Here is a 26,808-nt window from a genome sequence, read left to right as displayed (position 1 = left end):
GCGGTGATACAAAGCGTAGCCTGCCTAGGAAAGAGTTGGCGTTTGCGAGATGCTGCTACTGGTGCCGCCGCTGCTGTTCTTGCGGCGGGAGTCCATACATCTACCCAGTGGGCTGTCACAGTCATATAGTCCTGACCCTGCCCTGCTCCACTTGTCCACATGTCCGTGGTTAAGTGGACATTGGGTACAACTGCATTTTTTAGGACACTGGTGAGTCTTTTTCTGACGTCCGTGTACATTCTCGGTATCGCCTGCCTAGAGAAGTGGAACCTAGATGGTATTTGGTACCGGGGGCACACTGCCTCAATAAATTGTCTAGTTCCCTGTGAACTAACGGCGGATACCGGACGCACGTCTAACACCAACATAGTTGTCAAGGCCTCAGTTATCCGCTTTGCAGCAGGATGACTGCTGTGATATTTCATCTTCCTCGCAAAGGACTGTTGAACAGTCAATTGCTTACTGGAAGTAGTACAAGTGGGCTTACGACTTCCCCTCTGGGATGACCATCGACTCCCAGCAGCAACAACAGCAGCGCCAGCAGCAGTAGGCGTTACACGCAAGGATGCATCGGAGGAATCCCAGGCAGGAGAGGAATCGTCAGAATTGCCAGTGACATGGCCTGCAGGACTATTGGCATTCCTGGGGAAGGAGGAAATTGACACTGAGGGAGTTGGTGGGGTGGTTTGCGTGAGCTTGGTTACAAGAGGAAGGGATTTACTGGTCAGTGGACTGCTTCCGCTGTCACCCAAAGTTTTTGAACTTGTCACTGACTTATTATGAATGCGCTGCAGGTGACGTATAAGGGAGGATGTTCCGAGGTGGTTAACGTCCTTACCCCTACTTATTACAGCTTGACAAAGGGAACACACGGCTTGACACCTGTTGTCAGCATTTCTGGTGAAATACCTCCACACCGAAGAGCTGATTTTTTTGGTATTTTCACCAGGCATGTCAACGGCCATATTCCTCCCACGGACAACAGGTGTCTCCCCGGGTGCCTGACTTAAACAAACCACCTCACCATCAGAATCCTCCTGGTCAATTTCCTCCCCAGCGCCAGCAACACCCATATCCTCCTCATCCTGGTGTACTTCAACACTGACATCTTCAATCTGACTATCAGGAACTGGACTGCGGGTGCTCCTTCCAGCACTTGCAGGGGGCGTGCAAATGGTGGAAGGTGCATGCTCTTCACGTCCAGTGTTGGGAAGGTCAGGCATCGCAACCGACACAATTGGACTCTCCTTGTGGATTTGGGATTTCGAAGAATGCACAGTTCTTTGCTGTGCTGCTTTTGCCAGCTTGAGTCTTTTCATTTTTCTAGCGAGAGGCTGAGTGCTTCCATCCTCATGTGAAGCTGAACCACTAGCCATGAACATAGGCCAGGGCCTCAGCCGTTCCTTGCCACTCCGTGTCGTAAATGGCATATTGGCAAGTTTACGCTTCTCCTCCGACAATTTTATTTTAGGTTTTGGAGTCCTTTTTTTTCTGATATTTGGTGTTTTGGATTTGACAAGCTCTGTACTATGACATTGGGCATCGGCCTTGGCAGACGACGTTGCTGGCATTTCATCGTCTCGGCCATGACTAATGGCAGCAGCTTCAGCACGAGGTGGAAGTGGATCTTGATCTTTCCCTAATTTTGGAACCTCAACATTTTTGTTCTCCATATTTTAATAGGCACAACTAAAACGCACCTCAGGTAAACAATGGAGATGGATACTAGTATACAATTATGGACTGCCTGCCGAGTGCAGACACAGAGGTAGCCACAGCCGTGAACTACCGTACTGTACTGTGTCTGCTGCTAATATAGACTGGTTGATAAAGAGATGTCTATGTAACTATGTATGTATAAAGAAGAAAGAAAAAAAAACCACGGTTAGGTGGTATACAATTATGGACGGACTGCCTGCCGAGTGCAGACACAGAGGTAGCCACAGCCGTGAACTACCGTACTGTACTGTGTCTGCTGCTAATAATATAGACTGGTTGATAAAGAGATGTCGTAGTAGTATGTATGTATAAAGAAGAAAGAAAAAAAAACCACGGTTAGGTGGTATACAATTATGGACGGACTGCCTGCCGAGTGCAGACACAGAGGTAGCCACAGCCGTGAACTACCGTACTGTACTGTGTCTGCTGCTAATATAGACTGGTTGATAAAGAGATGTCTATGTAACTATGTATGTATAAAGAAGAAAGAAAAAAAAACCACGGTTAGGTGGTATACAATTATGGACGGACTGCCTGCCGAGTGCAGACACAGAGGTAGCCACAGCCGTGAACTACCGTACTGTACTGTGTCTGCTGCTAATATAGACTGGTTGATAAAGAGATGTCTATGTAACTATGTATGTATAAAGAAGAAAGAAAAAAAAAACCACGGTTAGGTGGTATACAATTATGGACGGACTGCCTGCCGAGTGCAGACACAGAGGTAGCCACAGCCGTGAACTACCGTACTGTACTGTGTCTGCTGCTAATATAGACTGGTTGATAAAGAGATGTCTATGTAACTATGTATGTATAAAGAAGAAAGAAAAAAAAACCACGGTTAGGTGGTATACAATTATGGACGGACTGCCTGCCGAGTGCAGACACAGAGGTAGCCACAGCCGTGAACTACCGTACTGTACTGTGTCTGCTGCTAATATAGACTGGTTGATAAAGAGATGTCTATGTAACTATGTATGTATAAAGAAGAAAGAAAAAAAAACCACGGTTAGGTGGTATACAATTATGGACGGACTGCCTGCCGAGTGCAGACACAGAGGTAGCCACAGCCGTGAACTACCGTACTGTACTGTGTCTGCTGCTAATATAGACTGGTTGATAAAGAGATGTCGTAGTAGTATGTATGTATAAAGAAGAAAAAAAAACCACGGTTAGGTGGTATACAATTATGGACGGACTGCCTGCCGAGTGCAGACACAGAGGTAGCCACAGCCGTGAACTACCGTACTGTGTCTGCTGCGACTGGATGATAAATTATATAAAAAATATATATATATCACTACTGCAGCCGGACAGGTATATATTATATATTATATAATGACGGACCTGCTGGACACTGTCTGTCAGCAGAATGAGTTTTATTTTTATAGAATAAAAAAAACAACAACACACAAGTGAAGTCACACGACGAGTGTTTAACTTTTTCAGGCAATCACAATATAAGTATACTACTAACTATACTGGTGGTCAGTGTGGTCAGGTCACTGGTCAGTCACACTGGCAGTGGCACTCCTGCAGCAAAAGTGTGCACTGTTTAATTTTAATATAATATTATGTACTCCTGGCTCCTGCTATAACCTATAACTGGCACTGCAGTGCTCCCCAGTCTCCCCCACAATTATAAGCTGTGTGAGCTGAGCAGTCAGACAGATATATAATATATATAGATGATGCAGCACACTGGGCTGAGCCTGAGCAGTGCACACAGATATGGTATGTGACTGAGTCACTGTTTGTATCGCTTTTTTCAGGCAGAGAACGGATATATTAAATAAACTGCACTGTCTGGTGGTCACTCACTATATAATATTATGTACTCCTGGCTCCTGCTATAACCTATAACTGGCACTGCAGTGCTCCCCAGTCTCCCCCACAATTATAAGCTGTGTGAGCTGAGCAGTCAGACAGATATATAATATATATAAGATGATGCAGCACACTGGGCTGAGCCTGAGCAGTGCACACAGATATGGTATGTGACTGAGTCACTGTGTGTATCGCTTTTTTCAGGCAGAGAACGGATATATTAAATAAACTGCACTGTCTGGTGGTCACTCACTAGTAAACTCTCTGCACTCTCTACACTTCTACAGTACTCCTCCTAGTCCTAAACTCCAGTAAATCTCTCTCTCTTATAATCTAAATGGAGAGGACGCCAGCCACGTCCTCTCACTATCAATCTCAATGCACGTGTGAAAATGGCGGCGACGCGCGGCTCCTTATATAGAATCCGAGTCTCGCGATAGAATCCGAGCCTCGCGAGAATCCGACAGCGTCATGATGACGTTCGGGCGCGCTCGGGTTAACCGAGCAAGGCGGGAAGATCCGAGTCGCTCGGATCCGTGTAAAAAAAGCTGAAGTTCGGGCGGGTTCGGATTCAGAGAAACCGAACCCGCTCATCTCTAATAATGAGTGCATGCTCACTTCTACCCCTTCTGTGTCCTTTTGTCTGTTTGCCCCTCTCCATCAGAATGTAAGCTCTGACGAGCAGGGCCCTCTCCCCTCATGTGCTTTTCCCTTTCTTAAGGCGGATACCCTGCAACCTCTCCATGCCAGAGTCTCTGCTCCCTCCGCAACATCTTTCAGTGTCCCCCCCCCCCCCCCCGCAGCATCTCATACCAGTGTCTCCTCTCCGCCGGCATCAGCTCCACCAGCAGCCGCTCTCAGTGCCCGCTCCCCTCCCCGGCATCACCCTAGCGTTTCCGCTCCAGCAGCATCTTCCTGGTGTCCCCGCACCCTCCACAGCCGTTCTCAGTGCCTGCTTCCCCCTGCAACCGCTATTAGTGCCGCTTCCTTCTGCAGCATCTCCCTGGAGTCAGCGCTCCCTCCGCAGCCGCTATCAGTGCCCACTCCCCCCCACCAGCATCTCCTTAGCGTCCCCACTCCAGCAGCATTTCCCTAGCGTCCCTGCACCCTCTGCAGTCTCTCCCAATGTCTGCACCCGCCTCAGCATCTCTACAGCAGTCTCCAAAAATTGGTCTGCCAGGGGGGGTTTCTAGGTACTCGGAAACCCTCCCTGTGTGCGCCACTGCTGATTGTCATCGTTGAACGATATAGTCCTTCATCGCCGGCATTTAAGCATCGCCTAGTCTGTATCCACCTTTAGACTATTTCCTACACACATACCCTAGTCTTCCTACTCACGGCACCTACCCCTCAGTTTCTGCCAACCTGTTGATTATTTCCTGTTCCTTGATGCAGCATTGTTTATATACCATGTACCTGTCCGATATTGTTTTGTACTGTAAGTCGTTGTTTTCTTGTTTTGCTCGTTGGTTTATGTTCTCTGTTAGGCGCTGTGGAACCCTTGTGGCGCCATATAAATAAACAATAATAATAAATAATAATAATAATAATAATAATAATAATAATGTGCAGTAGACCCTGTCACAGTGTCCTTACTCTATTGTGCAATGTCTTTCATGTGGGAGGGAGCACACAAAGGACATCTTCACATAGGCCCCCTCCAGTCTTGAAACGCTCCTGGACTATTCTATGGATTAAATTTAAGGGAGCAAAAATAAAACACTTGATAAGGGTGATTATTATTTTATTTTTTTAATTGCCTCAATAATCAATTAAATATCACTGAGCAGTATGGAACTGCCCCAGTGACAATGGTCTAAAGTGGAAAGCGTTAATTTACCACTTCACCATGTTAGTCTCAGCGGAGATGCACATGGGTGAGCCGGCCAAACAAGAAGCCCGGATTTGGGCGTTAGCTTATGAAACAATAGTAAAAGGAAAGAAAAGATAAAAAAAAAAATATTTAGCCTTGAAAAATGCGCTTTATTCAGATAATAAAGCATTCCCTGTACGGCGCTGATGACACCTTGTGACGCCATATGAATGAAAGAAAACTATATTTAGCTGTGCTATTTAATAAATATGCAGAAATAATGTCCCAGGAGCAATCTGTGCAAGAATCACTTTGCAGACAAATACAGTGTATCTCATAGTTGTGTAGACTTCTGGAAGGTCCACGAGACTCCCACATTATGGGGATGTGTGGGATGTGCTGTGCTGGTGCAAAATGCATCTTCAAGCCCGGCCAGCTACAGTGGGCTCTGATTGGACATGAAGACATTATTCAGGTCAATAACCCCGTTCCCGGCGCCAATGTGCACACGCAGGTCCCGTCCTGTGAGTGCGCTAACAGCCAATGCGATCTGAACACACTGGCTGCGAACACCTCTGCCTGATTGACAGGCGGCTGTGGGGTGGCGATGGTGCGTTGCGGGGGAAGCGTGGGCAAAACAGGGGCGGTGGCGTTTTTGGGGAGACTGCGGGACATCACATCACACACAGCCGCTCCAATCATTAAAATGGCGGATCATGAAAAAGCTGGGCAGGCTGTTTAGGATACTGGGCGCCTTGCCCTGCGATGGGTAGCCCCCAGCATGCGATAGAACGGATTCTGCTTTTTAGTGCCCAGGCTGTACCGGCCACCTGTAACTGTGCACCCCACTTCTGTAATTCCCTCTCCTTCTAGTGCCCAGGCTGTACCACCCACCAGTAACTGTGCACCCCACTTCCGTAATTCCCTCTCCTTCTAGTGCCCAGGCTGTACCACCCACCTGTAACTGTGCACCGCACTTCCGTAATTCCCTCTCCTTCTAGTGCCCAGGCTGTACCACCCACCTGTAACTGTGCACCGCACTTCTGTAATGCCCTCTCCCTCTAGTGCCCAGGCTGTACTGCCCACCTGTAACTGTGCACCCCACTTCTGTAATATCCTCTCCCTCTAGTGCCCAGGCTGCACCGCCCACCTGTAACTGTGCACCTCACTTCTGTAATGCCCTCTCCCTCTAGTGCCCAGGCTGTACCGCCCACCTGTAACTGTGCACCGCACTTCTGTAATGCCCTCTCCTTCTAGTGCCCAGGCTGTACCTCCCACCTGTAACTGTGCACCCCACTTCTGTAATGCACTCTCCCTCTAGTGCCCAGGCTGTACCACCCACCTGTAACTGTGCACCCCACTTCTGTAATGCCCTCTCCCTCCAGTGTCCAGGCTATACCGCCCACCTGTAACTGTGCACCGCACTTCTGAATGCCCTCTCCCTCTAGTGCCCAGGCTGTACCACCCACCTGTAACTGTGCACCCCACTTCTGTAATGCCCTCTCCCTCTAGTGCCCAGGCTGTACCGCTCACCTGTAACTGTGCACCCCTCTTCTGTAATGCCCTCTACCTCTAGTGCCCAGGCTGTACCGCCCACCTATAACTGTGCACCTCACTTCTGTAATGCCCTCTCCCTCTAGTGCCCAGGCTGTACCACCCACCTGTAACTGTGCACCGCACTTCTGTAATGCCCTCTCCCTCTAGTGCCCAGGCTGTACCACCCACCTGTAACTGTGCACCGCACTTCTGTAATGCCCTCTCCCTCTAGTGCCCAGGCTGTACCACCCACCTGTAACTGTGCACCGCACTTCTGTAATGCCCTCTCCCTCTAGTGCCCAGGCTGTACCGCCCACCTGTAACTGTGCACCCCACTTCTGTAATGCCCTCTCCTCTCTAGTGCCCAGGCTGTACCGCCCACCTGTAACTGTGCACCCCACATCTGTAATGCCCTCTCCCACTAGTGCCCAGGCTGTACCGCCCATCTGTAACTGTGCACCCCACTTCTGTAATGCCCTCTCCTTCTAGTGCCCAGGCTGTACCACCCACCAGTAACTGTGCACCCCACTTCCGTAATTCCCTCTCCTTCTAGTGCCCAGGCTGTACCACCCACCTGTAACTGTGCACCGCACTTCTGTAATGCCCTCTCCCTCTAGTGCCCAGGCTGTACCGCCCACCTATAACTGTGCACCCCACTTCTGTAATGCCCTCTACCTCTAGTGCCCAGGCTGTACCGCCCACCTGTAACTGTGCACCCCACTTCTGTAATGCCCTCTCCCTCTAGTGCCCAGGCTGTAGCCCCCCACCTGTAACTGTGCACCTCACTTCTGTAATGCCCTCTCCCTCTAGTGCCCAGGCTGTACCGCCCACCTGTAACTGTGCACCTCAGTTCTGTAATGCCCTCTCCCTCTAGTGCCCTGGCTGTACCGCCCACCTGTAACTGTGCACCGCACTTCTGTAATGCCCTCTCCTTCTAGTGCCCAGGCTGTACCTCCCACCTGTAACTGTGCACCCCACTTCTGTAATGCCCTCTCCCTCTAGTGCCCAGGCTGTACCACCCACCTGTAACTGTGCACCCCACTTCTGTAATGCCCTCTCCCTCCAGTGTCCAGGCTATACCGCCCACCTGTAACTGTGCACCGCACTTCTGAATGCCCTCTCCCTCTAGTGCCCAGGCTGTACCACCCACCTGTAACTGTGCACCCCACTTCTGTAATGCCCTCTCCCTCTAGTGCCCAGGCTGTACCGCTCACCTGTAACTGTGCACCCCTCTTCTGTAATGCCCTCTACCTCTAGTGCCCAGGCTGTACCGCCCACCTATAACTGTGCACCTCACTTCTGTAATGCCCTCTCCCTCTAGTGCCCAGGCTGTACCACCCACCTGTAACTGTGCACCGCACTTCTGTAATGCCCTCTCCCTCTAGTGCCCAGGCTGTACCACCCACCTGTAACTGTGCACCGCACTTCTGAATGCCCTCTCCCTCTAGTGCCCAGGCTGTACCGCTCACCTGTAACTGTGCACCCCTCTTCTGTAATGCCCTCTACCTCTAGTGCCCAGGCTGTACCGCCCACCTATAACTGTGCACCTCACTTCTGTAATGCCCTCTCCCTCTAGTGCCCAGGCTGTACCACCCACCTGTAACTGTGCACCGCACTTCTGTAATGCCCTCTCCCTCTAGTGCCCAGGCTGTACCACCCACCTGTAACTGTGCACCGCACTTCTGTAATGCCCTCTCCCTCTAGTGCCCAGGCTGTACCACCCACCTGTAACTGTGCACCGCACTTCTGTAATGCCCTCTCCCTCTAGTGCCCAGGCTGTACCGCCCACCTGTAACTGTGCACCCCACTTCTGTAATGCCCTCTCCTCTCTAGTGCCCAGGCTGTACCGCCCACCTGTAACTGTGCACCCCACATCTGTAATGCCCTCTCCCACTAGTGCCCAGGCTGTACCGCCCATCTGTAACTGTGCACCCCACTTCTGTAATGCCCTCTCTTTCTAGTGCCCAGGCTGTACCTCCCACCTGTAACTGTGCACCTCACTTCTGTAATGCCCTCTCCCTCTAGTGCCCATGCTGTACCGCCCACCTGTAACTGTGCACCTCACTTCTGTAATGCCCTCTCCCTCTAGTGCCCTGGCTGTACCGTCCACCTGTAACTGTGCACCCCACTTCTGTAATGCCCTCTCCCTCTAGTGCCCATGCTGTACCGCCCACCTGTAACTGTGCACCGCACTTCTGTAATGCCCTCTCCCTCTAGTGCCCAGGCTTTACCGTCCACCTGTAACTGTGCACCCCACTTCTGTAATGCACTCTCCCTCTAGTGCCCAGGCTGTACCGCTCACCTGTAACTGTGCACCCCTCTTCTGTAATGCCCTCTACCTCTAGTGCCCAGGCTGTACCGCCCACCTATAACTGTGCACCTCACTTCTGTAATGCCCTCTCCCTCTAGTGCCCAGGCTGTACCACCCACCTGTAACTGTGCACCGCACTTCTGTAATGCCCTCTCCCTCTAGTGCCCAGGCTGTACCACCCACCTGTAACTGTGCACCGCACTTCTGTAATGCCCTCTCCCTCTAGTGCCCAGGCTGTACCACCCACCTGTAACTGTGCACCGCACTTCTGTAATGCCCTCTCCCTCTAGTGCCCAGGCTGTACCGCCCACCTGTAACTGTGCACCCCACTTCTGTAATGCCCTCTCCTCTCTAGTGCCCAGGCTGTACCGCCCACCTGTAACTGTGCACCCCACATCTGTAATGCCCTCTCCTTCTAGTGCCCAGGCTGTACCACCCACCAGTAACTGTGCACCCCACTTCCGTAATTCCCTCTCCTTCTAGTGCCCAGGCTGTACCACCCACCTGTAACTGTGCACCGCACTTCTGTAATGCCCTCTCCCTCTAGTGCCCAGGCTCTACCGCCCACCTATAACTGTGCACCCCACTTCTGTAATATCCTCTCCCTCTAGTGCCCAGGCTGTACTGCCCACCTGTAACTGTGCACCCCACTTCTGTAATGCCCTCTCCCTCTAGTGCCCAGGCTCTACCGCCCACCTATAACTGTGCACCCCACTTCTGTAATGCCCTCTACCTCTAGTGCCCAGGCTGTACCGCCCACCTGTAACTGTGCACCCCACTTCTGTAATGCCCTCTCCCTCTAGTGCCCAGGCTGTACCCCCCCACCTGTAACTGTGCACCTCACTTCTGTAATGCCCTCTCCCTCTAGTGCCCAGGCTGTACCGCCCACCTGTAACTGTGCACCTCAGTTCTGTAATGCCCTCTCCCTCTAGTGCCCTGGCTGTACCGCCCACCTGTAACTGTGCACCGCACTTCTGTAATGCCCTCTCCTTCTAGTGCCCAGGCTGTACCGCCCACCTGTAACTGTGCACCCCACTTCTGTAATGCCCTCTCCCTCTAGTGCCCAGGCTGTACCACCCACCTGTAACTGTGCACCCCACTTCTGTAATGCCCTCTCCCTCTAGTGCCCAGGCTGTACCACCCACCTGTAACTGTGCACCCCACTTCTGTAATGCCCTCTCCCTCTAGAGCCCAGGCTGTACCGTCCACCTGTAACTGTGCACCCCACTTCTGTAATGCCCTCTCCCTCTAGAGCCCAGGCTGTACCACCCACCTGTAACTGTGCACCCCACTTCTGTAATGCCCTCTCCCTCTAGTGCCCAGGCTGTACCCCCCACCTGTAACTGTGCACCCCACTTCTGTAATGCCCTCTCCCTCTAGTGCCCAGGCTGTACCACCCACCTGTAACTGTGCACCCCACTTCTGTAATGCCCTCTCCTCTCTAGTGCCCAGGCTGTACCGCCCACCTGTAACTGTGCACCTCACTTCTGTAATGCCCTCTCCCTCTAGTGTCCAGGCTGTACCGCCCACCTGTAACTGTGCACCCCACTTCTGTAATGCCCTCTCCCTCTAGTGCCCTGGCTGTACCGTCCACCTGTAACTGTGCACCCCACTTCTGTAATGCCCTCTCCCTCTAGAGCCCAGGCTGTACCGCCCACATGTAACTGTGCACCTCACTTATGTAATGCCCTCTACCTCTAGTGCCCAGGCTGTAACGCCCACCTGTAACTGTGCATCCCACTTCTGTAATGCCCTCTCCCTCTAGTGCCCAGGCTGTACCGTCCACCTGTAACTGTGCATCCCACTTCTGTAATGCCCTCTCCCTCTAGTGCCCAGGCTGTACCGCCCACCTGTAACTGTGCACCGCACTTCTGTAATGCCCTCTCCCTCTAGTGCCCAGGCTGTACCGCCCACCTGTAACTGTGCACCTCACTTCTGTAATGCCCTCTCCCTCTAGTGCCCAGGCTGTACCACCCACCTGTAACTGTGCACCCCACTTCTGTAATGCCCTCTCCCTCTAGTGCCCAGGCTGTACCGCCCACCTGTAACTGTGCACCGCACTTCTGTAATGCCCTCTCCCTCTAGTGCCCAGGCTGTACCGCCCACCTGTAACTGTGCACCCCACTTCTGTAATGCCCTCTCCCTCTAGTGCCCAGGCTGTACCGCCCACCTGTAACTGTGCACCCCACTTCTGTAATGCCCTCTCCCTCTAGTGCCCAGGCTGTACCGCCCATCTGTAACTGTGCACCGCACTTCTGTAATGCCCTCTCCCTCTAGTGCCCAGGCTGTACCGCCCACCTGTAACTGTGCACCTCACTTCTGTAATGCCCTCTCCCTCTAGTGCCCAGGCTGTTCCGCCCACCTGTAACTGTGCACCCCACTTTTGTAATGCATCGGGCTTGAAGCATGGTGAGCGCAGCGAGGGGAGTTGCTGCTGGGGTTCCGGTTGACGGGATGCCACTGTCGGTATATTGATAACTGGCATTCCATCAGCCGGGATTTCAGATGTATTCCAAAGAGACGTGTCATGTTATCTGAAACAATTATTAATTACTAGTTAAGTGACACACACACACACACACACACACACACACACACACACACACACACACACACACACACACACACACACACACACACATTTATACATATTAACATACTGTACATAACATGTTTAATAACCCGATGATCTACATTATTTAAGAAGTGAGAAAATCTCTGCAAGCGTCATTCACTCCTCTACAAACTTGTATTTTAAGATCCTCCTAAATCCTTTTATACTGCAGAGTTTACCTAAGGATTTTCTGCAAACGTCTCTAATATCTGGAGAGAACGGGTCATGTTTGCAGAAAGTCCATCATTTCTATAGTGAACACTATTAAAGCTGTTTTGCCAGTTTGTATTATGCTTCTGAGCTGAGTGTGATTTATATTATTCTCTCATTTCTATTCAGCCTTTGGGGAGAATTCAAATGTTTGAAAAGTTGGTTGGGTGTCTGTTTCTTCCTGTCTTAGATAGGAAAAAACAGACGTCCAACTGACTTTTCAAACAATTGAATCTCCCCCTCTGTGTCTATATCACATGGACGATGCAGTCCGTGTATTGCATACATCTAAATTCATACTGCAATAAGAATTATTGCTCCCTAGCACTGCTGTACTTATCCTGCTAATAGTCATGAAATTTGTTAAAAAAAAAAAAAATGTCATAAAGATTTTGCTGTGCAAACTTTTTTTTTTTCACAACAGAGTTAATTCTGGCAGCTTCTTAGCTTGTTTTTTTTTCTAGATTTTTTGGGTGCAGTATAACCCTAGTCCATAGTTAAAGTTTTGACATTGCGTTCAAGTTCTGTATTCCGCTCGCATGAGTCTCCAGGGAACTGTCTACTCGCTTATCTATCCAGCCAATAATGTCAGGCCAGGAATGCAGGGTTTTAATTTTTTCAATTATTAAAAGAAAAAAAAGAAAAAATGTTTTAACCGTATGTGATCCCTGACACGGAGTACTGTTCTTTGGTTGACCGTAACAGATAGATGAGCGTTATTTAACAATTTTACAAACAAAGTAAGAGATCCAGAAATTCCAAGACAGACCCTTATTAAAAGCATTTACCATACAGTATGTCACTTATTACATCTAGCTGCAGTATACAAGTAACCAATTTATATCTCCTGTATTATACATAAAAAAAATTGGTAATAGAACTTAGGGGGCAATTCAATTATTGGCGAAGTGCACTGGGGGCCGAAGTAAAGGTTGAGCGTAGGTAGAACGCGACCAATATTTTCACTCATTTTCTCCTGGCACCCAGCAGAGGTTCACAGGAAAATTGACATTGGTATTAAAAGGTAATGTGCACAGCCTGACAGCAGTGACCCATTGCAGAGTACGTTGTCCCCTAAACTTTGCGCGGTGTACCCGGTATGCATTTTTCTTACGCTAACAAATGAATACCTGCGTCAATTTTGCAATGAAAAAATATATCAGATACATAGGGGGGATATTTATAAAAGTTTGGTGAGAAATAAAGTACCAACCAATCAGCTTCCAACTGTCATTTTACAGGCTGCATTTAAAAAATGACAGAAGCTGATTGGTGGGCACTTAATTTTTTTCCACTTTACATCTCTCCAAAGCCTCATTTAATATAAGGGTCTATTCAATTGAAGTCGGAATTGCCGTCAAGTCAGAAAGACGGCAGTTTCTGACTTTTTTTGGTCGAATGAGGATTCGACCTGTTCAATGGAGCTGCCGGTTTTCTGACTGTGGATTGAGGGATTAGCCACGGATCCACTTGTTTTGTCGAATTAGCGGGCAATTCCGACAGTTTTTTGGCCCGCTTTCGACAATGCTGATGTGACTTCAGAAAAGGTCAGATCAGCATTGTCGGAAACAGGCAAAACCTGTCGGAAATGCCCGCTAATTGAATACTGCGCTGTCGGATCCTCTCAGTCAGAGAGGATCCAACATGCAGTTTTTATGGCTATTACCTTATCAACAATGGGTAATTACTAAATGTCGAACACTGGTATCTTTGCATAGTAGAATGAATGCAATATCTATATTGATTTATATACTCCAAGATATCAGAGTGAATACACAGTCTGGAGTAAGGGGCAAAGGTAACTGAGATATAACTTGTTACAACGGTTTCTGCAACTTAATGAATGAACGTTGATTTGCCAAAGGCTAGTAGTGTGTAATGTTCTAGCAGGTTCATTTGTGGAGCGACACAGACTTCATCGTTTTTTTCCCATCAAAACCAATAAAGGGGCCCATTTATCAAGACTTGGCGAGTGATAAATAGCACGTGATAAAGTGCCAGCCAATCAGCTCCTAACTGCCATGCTATAGGCTGTGTTTGAAAAATGACAGTTATGAGCTGATTGATTTGTACTTTCTCACCATGCTCTTTATCACTCTCCAAGGCTTGATAAATCTGGGCAAAAGTTTGCCATTACATTTTACTCTTCCAGCACATTAGAACGTGTACGTTTTTCTTTTAGAGTTAGACAGGAAAAATTAATTAAGGAAAAATTAAATTGCAATGTACTGTAAATAGGTTACCTGGTGGCTGAGTGACTTGCTTGCTACCAAACTGAACAGTAATACAGAGGTCATTATCGAGAGGGAATTTATTACAGTTCAGCATCTCCGGCCAAGGAAAACCGTAAGACTCCATTACTGGTGCGCAGCTGTCACGCACTACCTCGCACAGTGAGCGGCAGGGGTAAATAGGTCTCTCCAAGCAAATGGGTGCAAACAGGGAGCACAGGAAGAGTTGGGTATCCCTATGGCATCGCTTCGCCAACAGGGGCACCCAGCTGCTGGCTTGCTGCTTCACCTCCGGCATTGTCTCGTGGTCAAGTAAGTTGGGCAACCGCATCTTCTTGTAGCCCACGTTATGGCACAGGTGGAGATCTTGGGGGATGTCCACGCATTGGCTCTGCTTGGTGTAAAAGCGCCCGTTCTGAAAGTTGTCGGACTGCCAGCTGTAATAGTCGTACTCTTCTGCGGAACTCCAGAGGATCAACCCGAAGAGCAAAGAGTTGACACAAGCCGCAGTGTTCAGCTGGAACCGCATGGCTGCACCAGAACTGGCAGAAACAGTTCTTTAAACTTAATTCATCAATGTGTCCGAAGAGAACTTCTGCTTTCTGTTACAATTCCAGGAGGAAGTCAAAGTATAACGAGGGAAAAAAACATTGGAACAAAAAAGTTATCCTTTTCTCGTTACTCCTTTCCTAGTGTATGTCCCTCTCTCTCTCTCTCCCTCTCCCTCTCTCTCTCTCTCTCTCTCTCTCTCTGCCCTCTGCAGCTGCAGGAGGAGACAGCTGGAGCTTGTGTGCTGCACAAGAAGTGAATTAAAAGTCTGTGCTTGTTTGCCTGCTTCCAAACTCCTTACCCAGTTCAGGGAATCTTAGCACCACCCACCTCTAATCTTTTAAGTGAGCCCTGAAGGATTAGCCAGCAGCCTGTATACAGTGGCCAAGCCTCCGCCTGCTGCTTGGGCTCAGAATCCTGGCTGTATGTGCGGATTTGTCAGTCCTACAGGTCTCTCCTCTCTCTCTTGTGCGACCAGACAGATGATACCATCTTACATATTCCCCAGCCACTTTCACCTGTAGCCATCCTCCCCAGTAGTCCATGGGTTTCTTACTGTGTGTCCTGGCTCCTGGCTTTGTTGCACGTCAACCTGGGTAGTGCAGATGCCGCTGCTGTCACGCAAACATCATACGTCTTTGCATCTTATTCCCATTCATTTTACATTCTATATAATGTAATCTACACGTTCTAGGAGAGTTTGTGTGACACATTCCTTCCTTTTTAAAGACTTTTTTCCCCTTTCTTCTTCATCATTCTGCAATTTTTTTCCTTCCATTTATACAAAGATGTGTTTGCCCGTCAATTTATTGCCAAAAAGTTTAAACAGGCGAATTAGTACAGAAATGTACAGTAAGTTCTGTCCTCTCTGAGAAGAATAAAGCCAATCTTTTTAAACCTTGTCACAATCCCATGTGGTTGTAAATGACCTCTAAGTTGACAAGGGACACACCCATTGCCATTTTGGAGCTTATATCTTTGAATTCCATTTACACTACTTCATAGGAGTTGTGCTATTCCAATGGACATTTCACTGGGGTGTGATACGGGTTACCGGCGTTCGGGATGCCAGTGGTCATAACTCACCCTTCTTGCAGCCTAACCCTAACCCCCCCCTCCCCACCGCAGACTAACCCTAACCCTCCCCGATGGTGCCTGAACCTAACCCTCCCTCCCCGCAGCCTAACCCTAACCTCCCACCCCCCGCAGCCTAACCCTAACCCTCCCCGATGGTGCCTAAACCTAATCCTCCCTCCCTGCAGCCTAACCCTAACCTCCACCCGCCCACACACTGCAGCCTAACCCTCCCAGATGGTGCCTAAACCTAACCCTCCGTTCCCGCAGCCTAACCCTAACCTCCACCCCCGCAGCCTAACCATAATCCTCCCCGATGGTGCCTAAACCTAACCCTCCCTCCCCGCAGCCTAACCCTAACCCTCCCGATGGTGCCTAAACCTAACCCTCCCTCCCCACAGCCTAACCCTAACCTCCCACCCCCGCAGCCTAACCCTAACCCTCCCCAATGGTGCCTAAACCTAATCCTCCCTCCCTGCAGCCTAACCCTAACCTCCATTCCCCCACACACTGTAGCCTAACCCTCCCAGATGGTGCCTAAACCTAACCCTCCGTTCCCGAAGCCTAACCCTAACCTCCACCCCCGCAGCCTAACCCTAACCCTCCCCGATGGTGCCTAAACCTAACCCTCCCTCCCCGCTGCCTAACCCTAACCTCCCACCCCCCGCAGCCTAACCCTAACCCTCCCCGATGGTGCCTAAACCTAATCCTCCCTCCCTGCAGCCTAACCCTAACCTCCACCCCCCACACACTGCAGCCTAACCCTCCCAGATGGTGCCTAAACCTAACCCTCCGTTCCCGCAGCCTAACCCTAACCTCCACCCCCGCAGCCTAACCATAATCCTCCCGATGGTGCCTAAACCTAACCCTCCCTCCCCGCAGCCTAACCCTAACCCTCCCAATGGTGCCTAAACCTAACCCTCCCTCCCCACAGCCTAACCCTAACCTCCCACCCCCGCAGCCTAACCCTAACCCTCCCCAATGGTGCCTAAACCTAATCCTCCCTCCCTGCAGCCTAACCCTAACCTCCATTCCCCCACACACTGTAGCCTAACCCTCCCAGATGGTGCCTAAACCTAACCCTCCGTTCCCGCAGCCTAACCCTAACCTCCATCCCCGCAGCCTAACCCTAATCCTCCCTGATGGTGCCTAAACCTAACCCTCCCTTCCCGCAGCCTAACCCTAACCTCCCACCCCCGCAGCCTAACCCTAACCCTCCCCGATGGTGCCTAAACCTAACCCTCCCTCCCCGCAGCCTAACCCTAACCTCCCACCCCCCGCAGCCTAACCCTAACCCTCCCCGATGGTGCCTAAACCTAATCCTCCCTCCCTGCAGCCTAACCCTAACCTCCAACCCCCCCACACACTGCAGCCTAACCCTCCCAGATGGTGCCTAAACCTAACCCTCCGTTCCCGCAGCCTAACCCTAACCTCCACCCCCGCAGCCTAATCATAATCCTCCCCGATGGTGCCTAAACCTAACCCTCCCTCCCCGCAGTCTAACCCTAATCCTCCCGATGGTGCCTAAACCTAACCCTCCCTCCCCACAGCCTAACCCTAACCTCCCACCCCCACAGCCTAACCCTAACCCTCCCCAATGGTGCCTAAACCTAATCCTCCCTCCCTGCAGCCTAACCCTAACCTCCATTCCCCCACACACTGTAGCCTAACCCTCCCAGATGGTGCCTAAACCTAACCCTCCGTTCCCGCAGCCTAACCCTAACCTCCACCCCCGCAGCCTAACCCTAATCCTCCCTGATGGTGCCTAAACCTAACCCTCCCTTCCCGCAGTCTAACCCTAACCTCCCACCCCCGCAGCCTAACCCTAACCCTCCCCAATGGTGCCTAAAGCTAACCCTCCTTTCCTGCAGCCTAAACCTACCCAAATGGGCAGTCTGGCTCTGCCCCTCTCCCTGCAGCCTAACCCTAACCCTCCCTTCCCCACAGCCTAACCCTCCCTTTCCCGCAGCCTAACCCTAACCTTCCCTTCCCCGCAGCCTAACCCTAACCCTCCCCGGTAATGCCAAAACCTAAACTCCTTCCCCGTGGCCTAACCCTAAGAGTCCCCGGCATACAGTAGTTATGATCGGGATGACGGCTGTTAGGATTCTGACGTCGGCATTTCGAGTCTTCTGACCATCGGCATGCTGACACATCTCATTTTACTACGTAAGTAATTTCAAAATATCATTAATACTTTACTATAGGCAGGCGCTGCTTGACACAAAGGAGCCCCAAAAATAGGGGCTTGGCAGGCTGCATGATACTGCAGAGTGTAGTGGTTATACAAGTAGAAAGAGATTGCTTTGTTATAGGTAACTCTGTAGTGTGCATTAACGCCTCCACATACATGCAGAGTGACACTGTATACTCCCGCTCCAGGAGATTTCCAGAGCAATTGCCATCTTCTCTGCAACCTTTCTCAAAATGTCACCAGAAAGATGGCCACCAGCAGAAGGTATAGGTGGGGGCTGGCTGTACATGGCCCCTCCTGGCATTATTATTATTAAGTATTCCCCCTCTAGTGCCATGCCTGGTGCTCATAGCTGTTTCCTAGGTGACTAGAGGGCACTGGCTCACCCTGCAGGAATGTTATAGGGCCAGCTATTCACTCTAGTACTATGTCTTGCTGAGTGACACAGGCTGGGATATGATAGTAGCAACCCAGGTCATTCCTATGACATTTGAGCAGAGCTACCAAACTCTGATAATCTCCTATATAATAGCCCAGATCTGTGACTCTGTGCCTGTGTGTATAAGGGGTTAACAGCAGCTCTATCACACCCAGTCCACAGCTGATTGGGCGATAAATGCCCCCCCCCCCCCCCTCCACACAGGCTACATCCAATGGGAGGCTCTGCCCTTTGGCTGCTGTGTGTTCCCAGAGCAGGATTAACAATGGTGTTGATGGAGATACAACTCCAGGACCACACCACAAAATAGGCCCACTGCATCAGCAGCAACATACCCTCCAACAATTTACACATAAAAATCGGGGGGGGATCCGAAAAGGGGGCGTGGCCATGGGTAAAGTGACGTGGCCCGCCCCTTTTCCTATACTTTCAATGGAAGTTTGGAGAGCCAAAAATCGGTACAGACCATAAAAAAAGTTACTGTACCTGCCAAAAAGGTCCAGCTGGAGGGTATGCCACTGCATCTGCAGCAAGTCTCTGCACTGTAGATAGGGGGGCGGGGAAATCCTTTGACTGCAGTGTCCTATGTCCTGCTGCCAGTTCGCCTGCCCCCTCCGCCATCAACAATCCCCACTCCCTAGCCGCGGGGCAGGTGGAACAAAAGCTGCTGCGGCCACCGCCATAGATGTGTATGAAAGCGGCGCAGCGGAAGGCTTTCATAGCCCTCCCTGCGCCGCATACTCTCTGAGCCCCGGAGTCACCTCTGCGCGTGATGTCACAGAAGTGCCTCCCCACCACAGCCGCGCCCAGATCCCCAGAGGCACTAACTCTGCAACACAGCACCTGGGCTGCCGGCTTGGAAGCCCAGAGATGGTTAATGTAACGGATAGAGTGGGTGTGGGTGATATTTGGACGCTGAATCAATGTAAAAGGTGACAGTGCTGTGCAGTGCAGTGGGTGTGCAGTGTCACTGACACTGCACAGCACTCTCACCTTTTACATTCATTCAGCGAGTCAGACAGTTCTGCCAGCCAGTCACTATTGTTAGCGCCGGTGTCCCAACGCGCCACATTACAGGGAAGTAGATGCATTAAATAAACTACAGTTCCCAGCGGCCCTTAGCGCCGAAGCATTCCGCACCAGCATCCCCACCCGCAACACACCCACACCCGCTCCTCACCCACCCGCAGCACCGCCACACCTGTCCCTCCCCCACCCGCGGTGGCTCCAGACACCCACCCCCACCAGCAACACCCCCGCACCTGCCCCTCCCCACACGCTGCGCCCACCTCTCCCCCACCCTCTGCACCCCTACAACCGCTCCCCCCACCCGTAGTGGCTCCGGCCCCCTTTTGCAGCACCCACGCATTCGCCCCTCCCTCACTCGCGGCACCCCCACAACCACCCCTCCCCCACTTGCGGCTCCCCTGGACCCCCTCCCCCTTCCGTGTCTCCCCCTCACTTGCCACTCCCCCAACCACAGCACCTACTAGGTAATTCACCAGGCCCTGCATGTGCTGTTCATGCAGTAGCAAGGGGCTACGACCCCTTAACCATTGCACGCCCTTTGTACGTGCCATAACTAACCACTCACACAATTATGATTGGAGGTAATACTCCTTATAATACAAAAATTGCACGCCACAAGGGCGTGCAAGGGTTAAGGGGTTGTAGTCCCTTACGACGGTGTGTAGAGCACCCGTAGGGCGCGATAAATCACCTAGTCTATTATAACTATAATGGCAGTGTCCTACAGAGAGTACTTGCAAGTCCAGTGCAACCTGACAGTGATACAGATGTTATGCAAAAATATTGTTGGCGGGATGTAAATGCGTTTGCGACCACGCCTTGTCAGTGATTGCGCCTTTAAGAAAACATCCGAGATCGGCTGGCATCTCGCTACTCCGGCGATCTCGGACGCCATCACATCCCGCCCTGTTTGTTTGTTTGTTTGTTTGTTTTATTTTGTGTGCAAAAATAAATAAACCTGCTAGATATTTATTTTGGCCCAGAGTCATGAAGATAAAAGTTGCTGAGATACTTAGGTCGCCATGAACCAAGAAAGTTTGGTGCCATTGTAACAGTTGACCTTACTGTTTACTGGGGCTAATTCAGATCTGAGCTCTGCTGTGTGTTTTCGTACAGCGGGTGATAAGGTCTGAACTGCGCATACGCAGGCACCACAGTGCACCGGCGCATGCCAGAGATGCGATTGGCATCTCAGCCCAGTGATCACCTCTGCTTGATTGACAGGCAGAGGCGTTCGCTGGGTGGGATGGGGCGGGCCGGCGGCGTTGGGCCGCCATTTTGGGGGACTCGGGCTGGGCAATGCAGGCGTCACACGCAGCCGCTGGGAGCCGAAGAGCGACAGGTAGCTACCTGCCAGCGGGCAGGAGCTGCGCTGACAGGGAGCTACTCTTCAGGTACAAAAGTATCGCTGGCGTGCAATGCTTTTGTACCTGTGCGAGGGGGGTGGGGCAGAGCCAGACATGCGCGGCGGTCTTTTCTAAAGACAGTGGGCACTTGTATTAATTTATAGCGCAGTGCCCAGACATTGTACAAGATGTGCATTATTGGGAAACTTGTAGTCCCATTAACACAGACATTCCAGTAAATTGTTTTCTGGCAAAAGTATTCACAACCCTCATGTTAATACTGACTGTACGGATGAAATAACTGAATGACTTCTACTGTACATTAATCAGCATCTGTGTGATTGCAGCATGGTTTTAAATTGAAACCTTACATATTAGAATCTGCATATTTAACCTTTACTCTATTTGGGATTAAGACATCTATATCCACACATTGTAAATTATTACAGTCTGAAACCCCAGTGAATTACAGTATGTTTTCCCTACTTACAGTGTGTCCCTGAATCAGGCTCAGATTAGCAATGGGATAGATAGGACTACAGTCCCAGGCCCCATCATAAAATAGGCCCTCTTCATGATAACATGATACAGTAATGTCCAGCTGGCCACATGGGAAGCCAAAAACTATTACTTAGAATTGTGTTTTCCTCACAAACTGTGCAATTTTTCTATTTTTACGTATTTAGGGATACATTAGGGCTGACAGTGTAGGGGAAGGACACACCCATATGGCACTGGCCACACCCACACATCATTGGCCACACCTCCATACAATGTCCTTTTTGTTTTTGGGGTGTTGCCAGTAATCTGTATTCCTAGCTTTTCTTTCTGCTCAGTTTTATAATCACTTTTCCATTGCAAGATTGGTTTTGGGTATGCTTTTGGGTACACATGTTTTGGTCTTCCCACCTCCATTTCTGTCGGTTGTTTTAGTTAATTGATTTCTAATAACTTCAGTTATTACAGGTCATTGAATTATGGTCATTTATGTCAGTTATTAGTACAGTTCTTTAAAGTGTTCATCCAAATCCATCCAGTGGAAGGCCCAGAACAGGTTCCCTGTGTCAAAGTCCTGCAAAGCGGACACCTACGCCAGGTCTGACCAGGACCCCAATCCCCTAGTATGTCTTCTGGGATCCAATGTTACCACTCTGAAGTTTTCCTCAGAACCCATTCAGTGGAAGGCTCAGCACAGGCTACCAAAGTTCTGCCCAGCGCATTCTGCCATGATGTCCGACCAGGACCCTAACCCCGCGCAAACCTGACCAGGATCCAATTGGACCACCTCACATTGGTTTCATCTGAATCAGTACAGTTTTCTTCCAAATCCATCCATTGGAATGACCAGAACAGGCTACCTGGGTCAAAGTTCTGCCCAGCACATTCTGCCATGAGGTCCAACCAGAACCCTAACCCCCTCAAACCTGGCCGGGATCCAATTGGACCACCTCACATTGATTTCATCTGAATCAGTGCAGTTTTCTTCCAAATCCATCCAGTGGAAGGCCCAGAACAGGCTACCTGGGTCAAAGGTCTTACCAGCGCATTCCCCCGTGAGATCGGACCAGGTCTCCAACCACCCTAAAACCAGTCCAGGATCCAACTGGACCACCTCATGTTGGTTTCATCCAAATTGGTGCAGGGGTGCCCAAAAGCATAACTGGACAAACAGACCAATTAATTTTGTATATACACTGGGAGCACACACCCATGGTATAGTAAGATATGCCAAATGCAAAGGAAAACTGTGGTAACAAGACGCAGGTTATGCGTGTGCTGCTTTGTCAGGAGGCCTAAATGGGGTCACTGAGGACAATGGATATACAGATGGAGCCACGATCATCTTGGCTTCTATGCTGCACCTAGGTGCACCATGGTTTATTAGCATAAGCCTTTCATCTATTATTCTCAGCTGCAATACAATAAGAAAGAACAATACAGCAGGGGATTAAGTCATTACAGCAGGGGATAAAGTCTGACTGCCCTGACATTGTTAATCCCATTAAAGGCCAAGATAAAGAGGGCTCTATCTGTATAACGTTTGGTAAGCTATTGGTGTCAAAGTCGAAAAATATTGTAATACATATCCCTTGCACTAACCCCTCAGGCACATGCATGCTGCTCGTGCACCCGGTCCCCCGTGCGTACACATATCCGCAAGTTGCGTAAGAGACGCTCCGGCGACTCGTGCGCATGATATGTGTATTTACGGCGGAGTTTGTGAGCGTGTAGTGTGCGACTCGAACATAGCATATTTAACCCAAATAGTGCATTTTGTAGATATAGTTCCCTTAGATCATGTCAGCGAGTAATGTTAGTTTAAACAGTTCCTGGACAGAGAGATTCGTCTTTGCATGATAGGAAGGGTCAGATAAAGGTTGGTAGGTGATGTCTAGTATCCAGCTGTAGGGTATTTTAAGAGTAACATTCCGGTGTTAGCTAGGAAAAGATCGCTTGCTCCTGCGTATAGTTATGTACAGAAGTAGGTTATGAACATTAACTGTATTTGCTGTAAATTACACATGCGGCGGGAATCCAGAGGATACCTCCCACCAGAGCAGTTGGGAAAGGACATTGCCTACCTGTTCAAATCCACCTATGACCTTTGCTGTAATGTAGAAACATGTCCCTGTGTCCAATGAACAATGAGATTACAGTGACCATTGTATTGTGAATGTATGTTGTGTATAAAAAGACCACTGTTGCCTGGCCAGACACAAGACTCTGAAGGCTTTCTCCCTGATAGCTGAGGACTGGTCCAGGACGCGCTTGCGAATGATTCCCCACGTATGTATATTCTCTGTAGCCATTATTCTCTATTATTCTGTTTAGATTTCCTTGTTAGCCTGTAGTGTATAACTTGTATCTGTTTACCCCTTTTCTCTGAATAATCCACTGCGGTGTTAGAGCCCAGTGGTTTACCACAAACCGGTGTTGTGTTTTCACTTTCCTGCAAAGGGCTTCCATAGCGTATTAATCGCTATAAGGTGTATAAGCATTGTTAAGGTTTTAAGGTATTACATCGTTGCAGTACTAGGCTGCTAAGGTTTAAAGTATAAGCACATCCTTACACTGTTTCATTACTTAAGGTTTACTGTATATCACTCTGTGTGCGTCCGCGCCGCGTGTACGTTGTACCCACGGCACGGCGTCTGATACGCTAAGAGCGTATCAATATGGTACTCAGTACGCCAATAGCGTGCTTAGTACGAAGCGTGAATCCGTGCGTACGTGCCGCTCGTGCGTTGCGCCCACGGCACAGCGTCTGATACGCTAAGTGTGTATCCATACGGTACTCAGTACGCAAATAGCGTACTTAGTACGTAGTGTGTGTAATAAGTCTAGCGGCCATAGCGGCTCCACGGTAATAGCGAGTCTAGCGGTATAGCTTTATGTTTTAAGATAATATTTGACATTATCATTGGATATAAGAATGTTCACCTGTACAAGTGCATACAGTATATGTGCCACCCGCATACTAAAACTCTGTATATGTCAGCACATGAAATCAGCAGTATCTAATTTGTGTAACAAAATGTAACAATACCAATAGCACAAAGCAAAGACTTGTGTCCTATGCATTGATACTATGTTGCAGAATTCAGTGCTAGTTGTGATGTGTCCTAGACTGTGAAAAAAACCCTGGAACATTGGGGTAAATTTACCAAGATTTGTGTTTCTGTCGAATCTCGTCTGACAATGGCAGCATGGGTTTGCAACTTTTTGAGTGACCTCAATTAACCTTGTGGTCAGACCGCAGGTTCCCACCATAGTCAGTAATGGGGATTTCATTCCCCATTACTGCCTATGCTCTCCGCATAGGCCCGGGAGAGCACAGCCAATCAGGAGAGGACTCCCGGCCTGCCAATTGATTGGCTGGCGGGTCCCCATGTGATAGGAGTCACAAGTGGTTCCGGCATTCGGGGAAAGGGGTCCTCTTAAGTTGCGTGGACCGGGTTTTTTTTATTTTTACTTTTTTGTTTTAAGCCCCTGGATGCCTACATGGATTGAAGACAATCTATCTACACCGGATTAGGTGAGTATATATATTTTTTATTTACAAGTACACCGTAGATTCTACTTGACATGGGGGCCGAGGGGTTCCATGGGACACTAGGTAAGTATGTGTGTGTGTGTAAGTGTGCATGTATGTTTAAATAAAATTGAACTTTCACGGTGTGTGTGTGTGTGTGTGTGTGTGTGTGTGTGTGTGTACTGTATTTTTTTAATATCTCTTTTACTGTGGAACTACAGGTACTAGTGGACCCTTTAATGGCCCGCATGCTGGTACTTGTGGTTCTCCAAGTACCAACATGCAGGGGAGGCTTGCTGGGACTTCTAGTTCCACAGCAAAAGACAATATTTCTCTATTTACACTAAAGCTATGAAGTCACCACATGCAGCCTAGTGGTAGCGGCCCTTGGGTGCCTGGAGGGGTGGACCCCTTTATTGGGGTGACGAGTTGGGGGGGGGGGGGTAATGCCACGACTGAAGGGACCTATATGTGGCCCCCGGCCAGGGCCGTCTTTTCGTATGGGCTCAATGGGCTCTTGCCCAAGGGCCCCAAGAGTATAAGGGCCCTAGGCTGATAGCTGATGGTCCCATCTTTCCAGGGGTTCTAGATTTTTGAAAATCTGACTTAAAAGCAGTGGCCCCCATCCAAGCCTGTTAATTGCTCTTCCCAGCCAGATATCTCAGGTTCTGTCTGACTTAGAGTTTTTCTGAGGATATACTCCAAAAGCTGGGACTCTCCCCTTTTGGAGGACATTGGCAGCTTGTCTCTACTATGCCCAAAAGCAGAGATATCAGCCTTCATTCAAGCAGCTCGTCCTGCTCCAGCTCCACGCGCCTAATATGCAATTTTATATTTTCGTTGGTGGATTGCTCTGGCTCCTGAACTCTGATCCCCAAGTCCCCAGTACCTCCTGAAAGGTTTTATTCCATTGAAAGCTAAGAAATCTATTTTCAGGACCTACGTATTAAACACCCCCTACCACCCAGGAAGTCATGTACCATGGCCCCTTCGTTCAGCCCAATGCCCCCTTCTACAGTTTAGTGTTCCCCCTCCCGCCCCATCTCCCACCATCTGTGCAGTAAAGGAGTAATTAGCAGAAATTACTGCTCCAGGTCCTACATGCTTGGCAGAAGATAGAACACACCCTACTGTCCACGGGACATCAACGCTGCCATTGATAGCACCTCCCACCCCTACCGCTGGAGGATGGGTAGGGGGCCCAGTGCTTTGCTGTGCCCAGGGGCCTACACTGCTGTTAAGATGGCCCTGCCCCCGGCTGTGGCATTATCTCCTTGACTAGTGGAGCCCGGTGCTGGTTTTGAAAATACGGGGGATCTCTACGTCCTTTTTTCCCTGTATTTTTGGAACCAGGACCGGTCCAAGAGCACAGTGCTGGTTTTTAAAATACTTGGAACCCCTACACAGTTTTTCCCCTGGTATTTTAACAACCAGGACCGGCTCAAAGAGCCTGGGGCTGGTTGTGTTCAGGAGGGGGCACCCCACGCAATTTTTTTTTTAAAACTCTTTAATACATTTTGAAATAGTGAAGTATGCATGGATCCCTCTGATCTGTGGTTGATTCTCCAAACACGCTAGCCAGAAACAGGTCTATTTGAAAGTTCTATTTGTATACGATTTCCATGCTTTTCCGGCAATGTATGGCTATTGTCAGCAGTGATTGAGGATACAAATTCTTAGTAAATTCCTGTGTTGTATGAGGTATATGTGAACAAACAACTGTGTTTGACCGATGGTCTATTGATTCGTAATTGTGTGGACTGCAGTGTACTGTATCTCAATACGTATTGGCCTAACACTGCCGAGAATTGTGTTGAGTAAATTTAAGAGTTGCATTTTCGTATGAAAATGGAATCTCGAATCAAATCAGGACCTTAGTAAAT

The 26,808-nt window shown here is 49.6% G+C and overlaps 2 protein-coding genes across 5 annotated transcripts in view; one reads left to right on the top strand and one right to left on the bottom strand.

Moving 5' to 3' along the window:
* The window catches only part of SFRP5 (secreted frizzled related protein 5), a 251,907-nt gene extending 236,856 nt beyond the window's left edge, over window positions 1-15,051 (bottom strand). Inside the window, exon 1 of the mRNA XM_063962308.1 lies at window positions 14,274-15,051. Coding sequence (XP_063818378.1) covers window positions 14,274-14,790 — 517 coding nt within the window. The 5' untranslated portion in view covers window positions 14,791-15,051. The remainder of the gene's footprint in view (window positions 1-14,273) is intronic.
* Window positions 1-26,808, top strand: part of GOLGA7B (golgin A7 family member B) — a 688,836-nt gene that overhangs the window by 264,697 nt on the left and 397,331 nt on the right. The gene's annotated exons all lie outside the window — the stretch shown is intronic.

The sequence above is a fragment of the Pseudophryne corroboree genome, chromosome 3, assembly GCF_028390025.1.
Source record: "Pseudophryne corroboree isolate aPseCor3 chromosome 3, aPseCor3.hap2, whole genome shotgun sequence".
Taxonomy (NCBI): domain Eukaryota; kingdom Metazoa; phylum Chordata; class Amphibia; order Anura; family Myobatrachidae; genus Pseudophryne; species Pseudophryne corroboree.
Note: the sequence above shows the minus strand (reverse complement) of the source record. Positions and strands in the feature narration are given on the sequence as shown.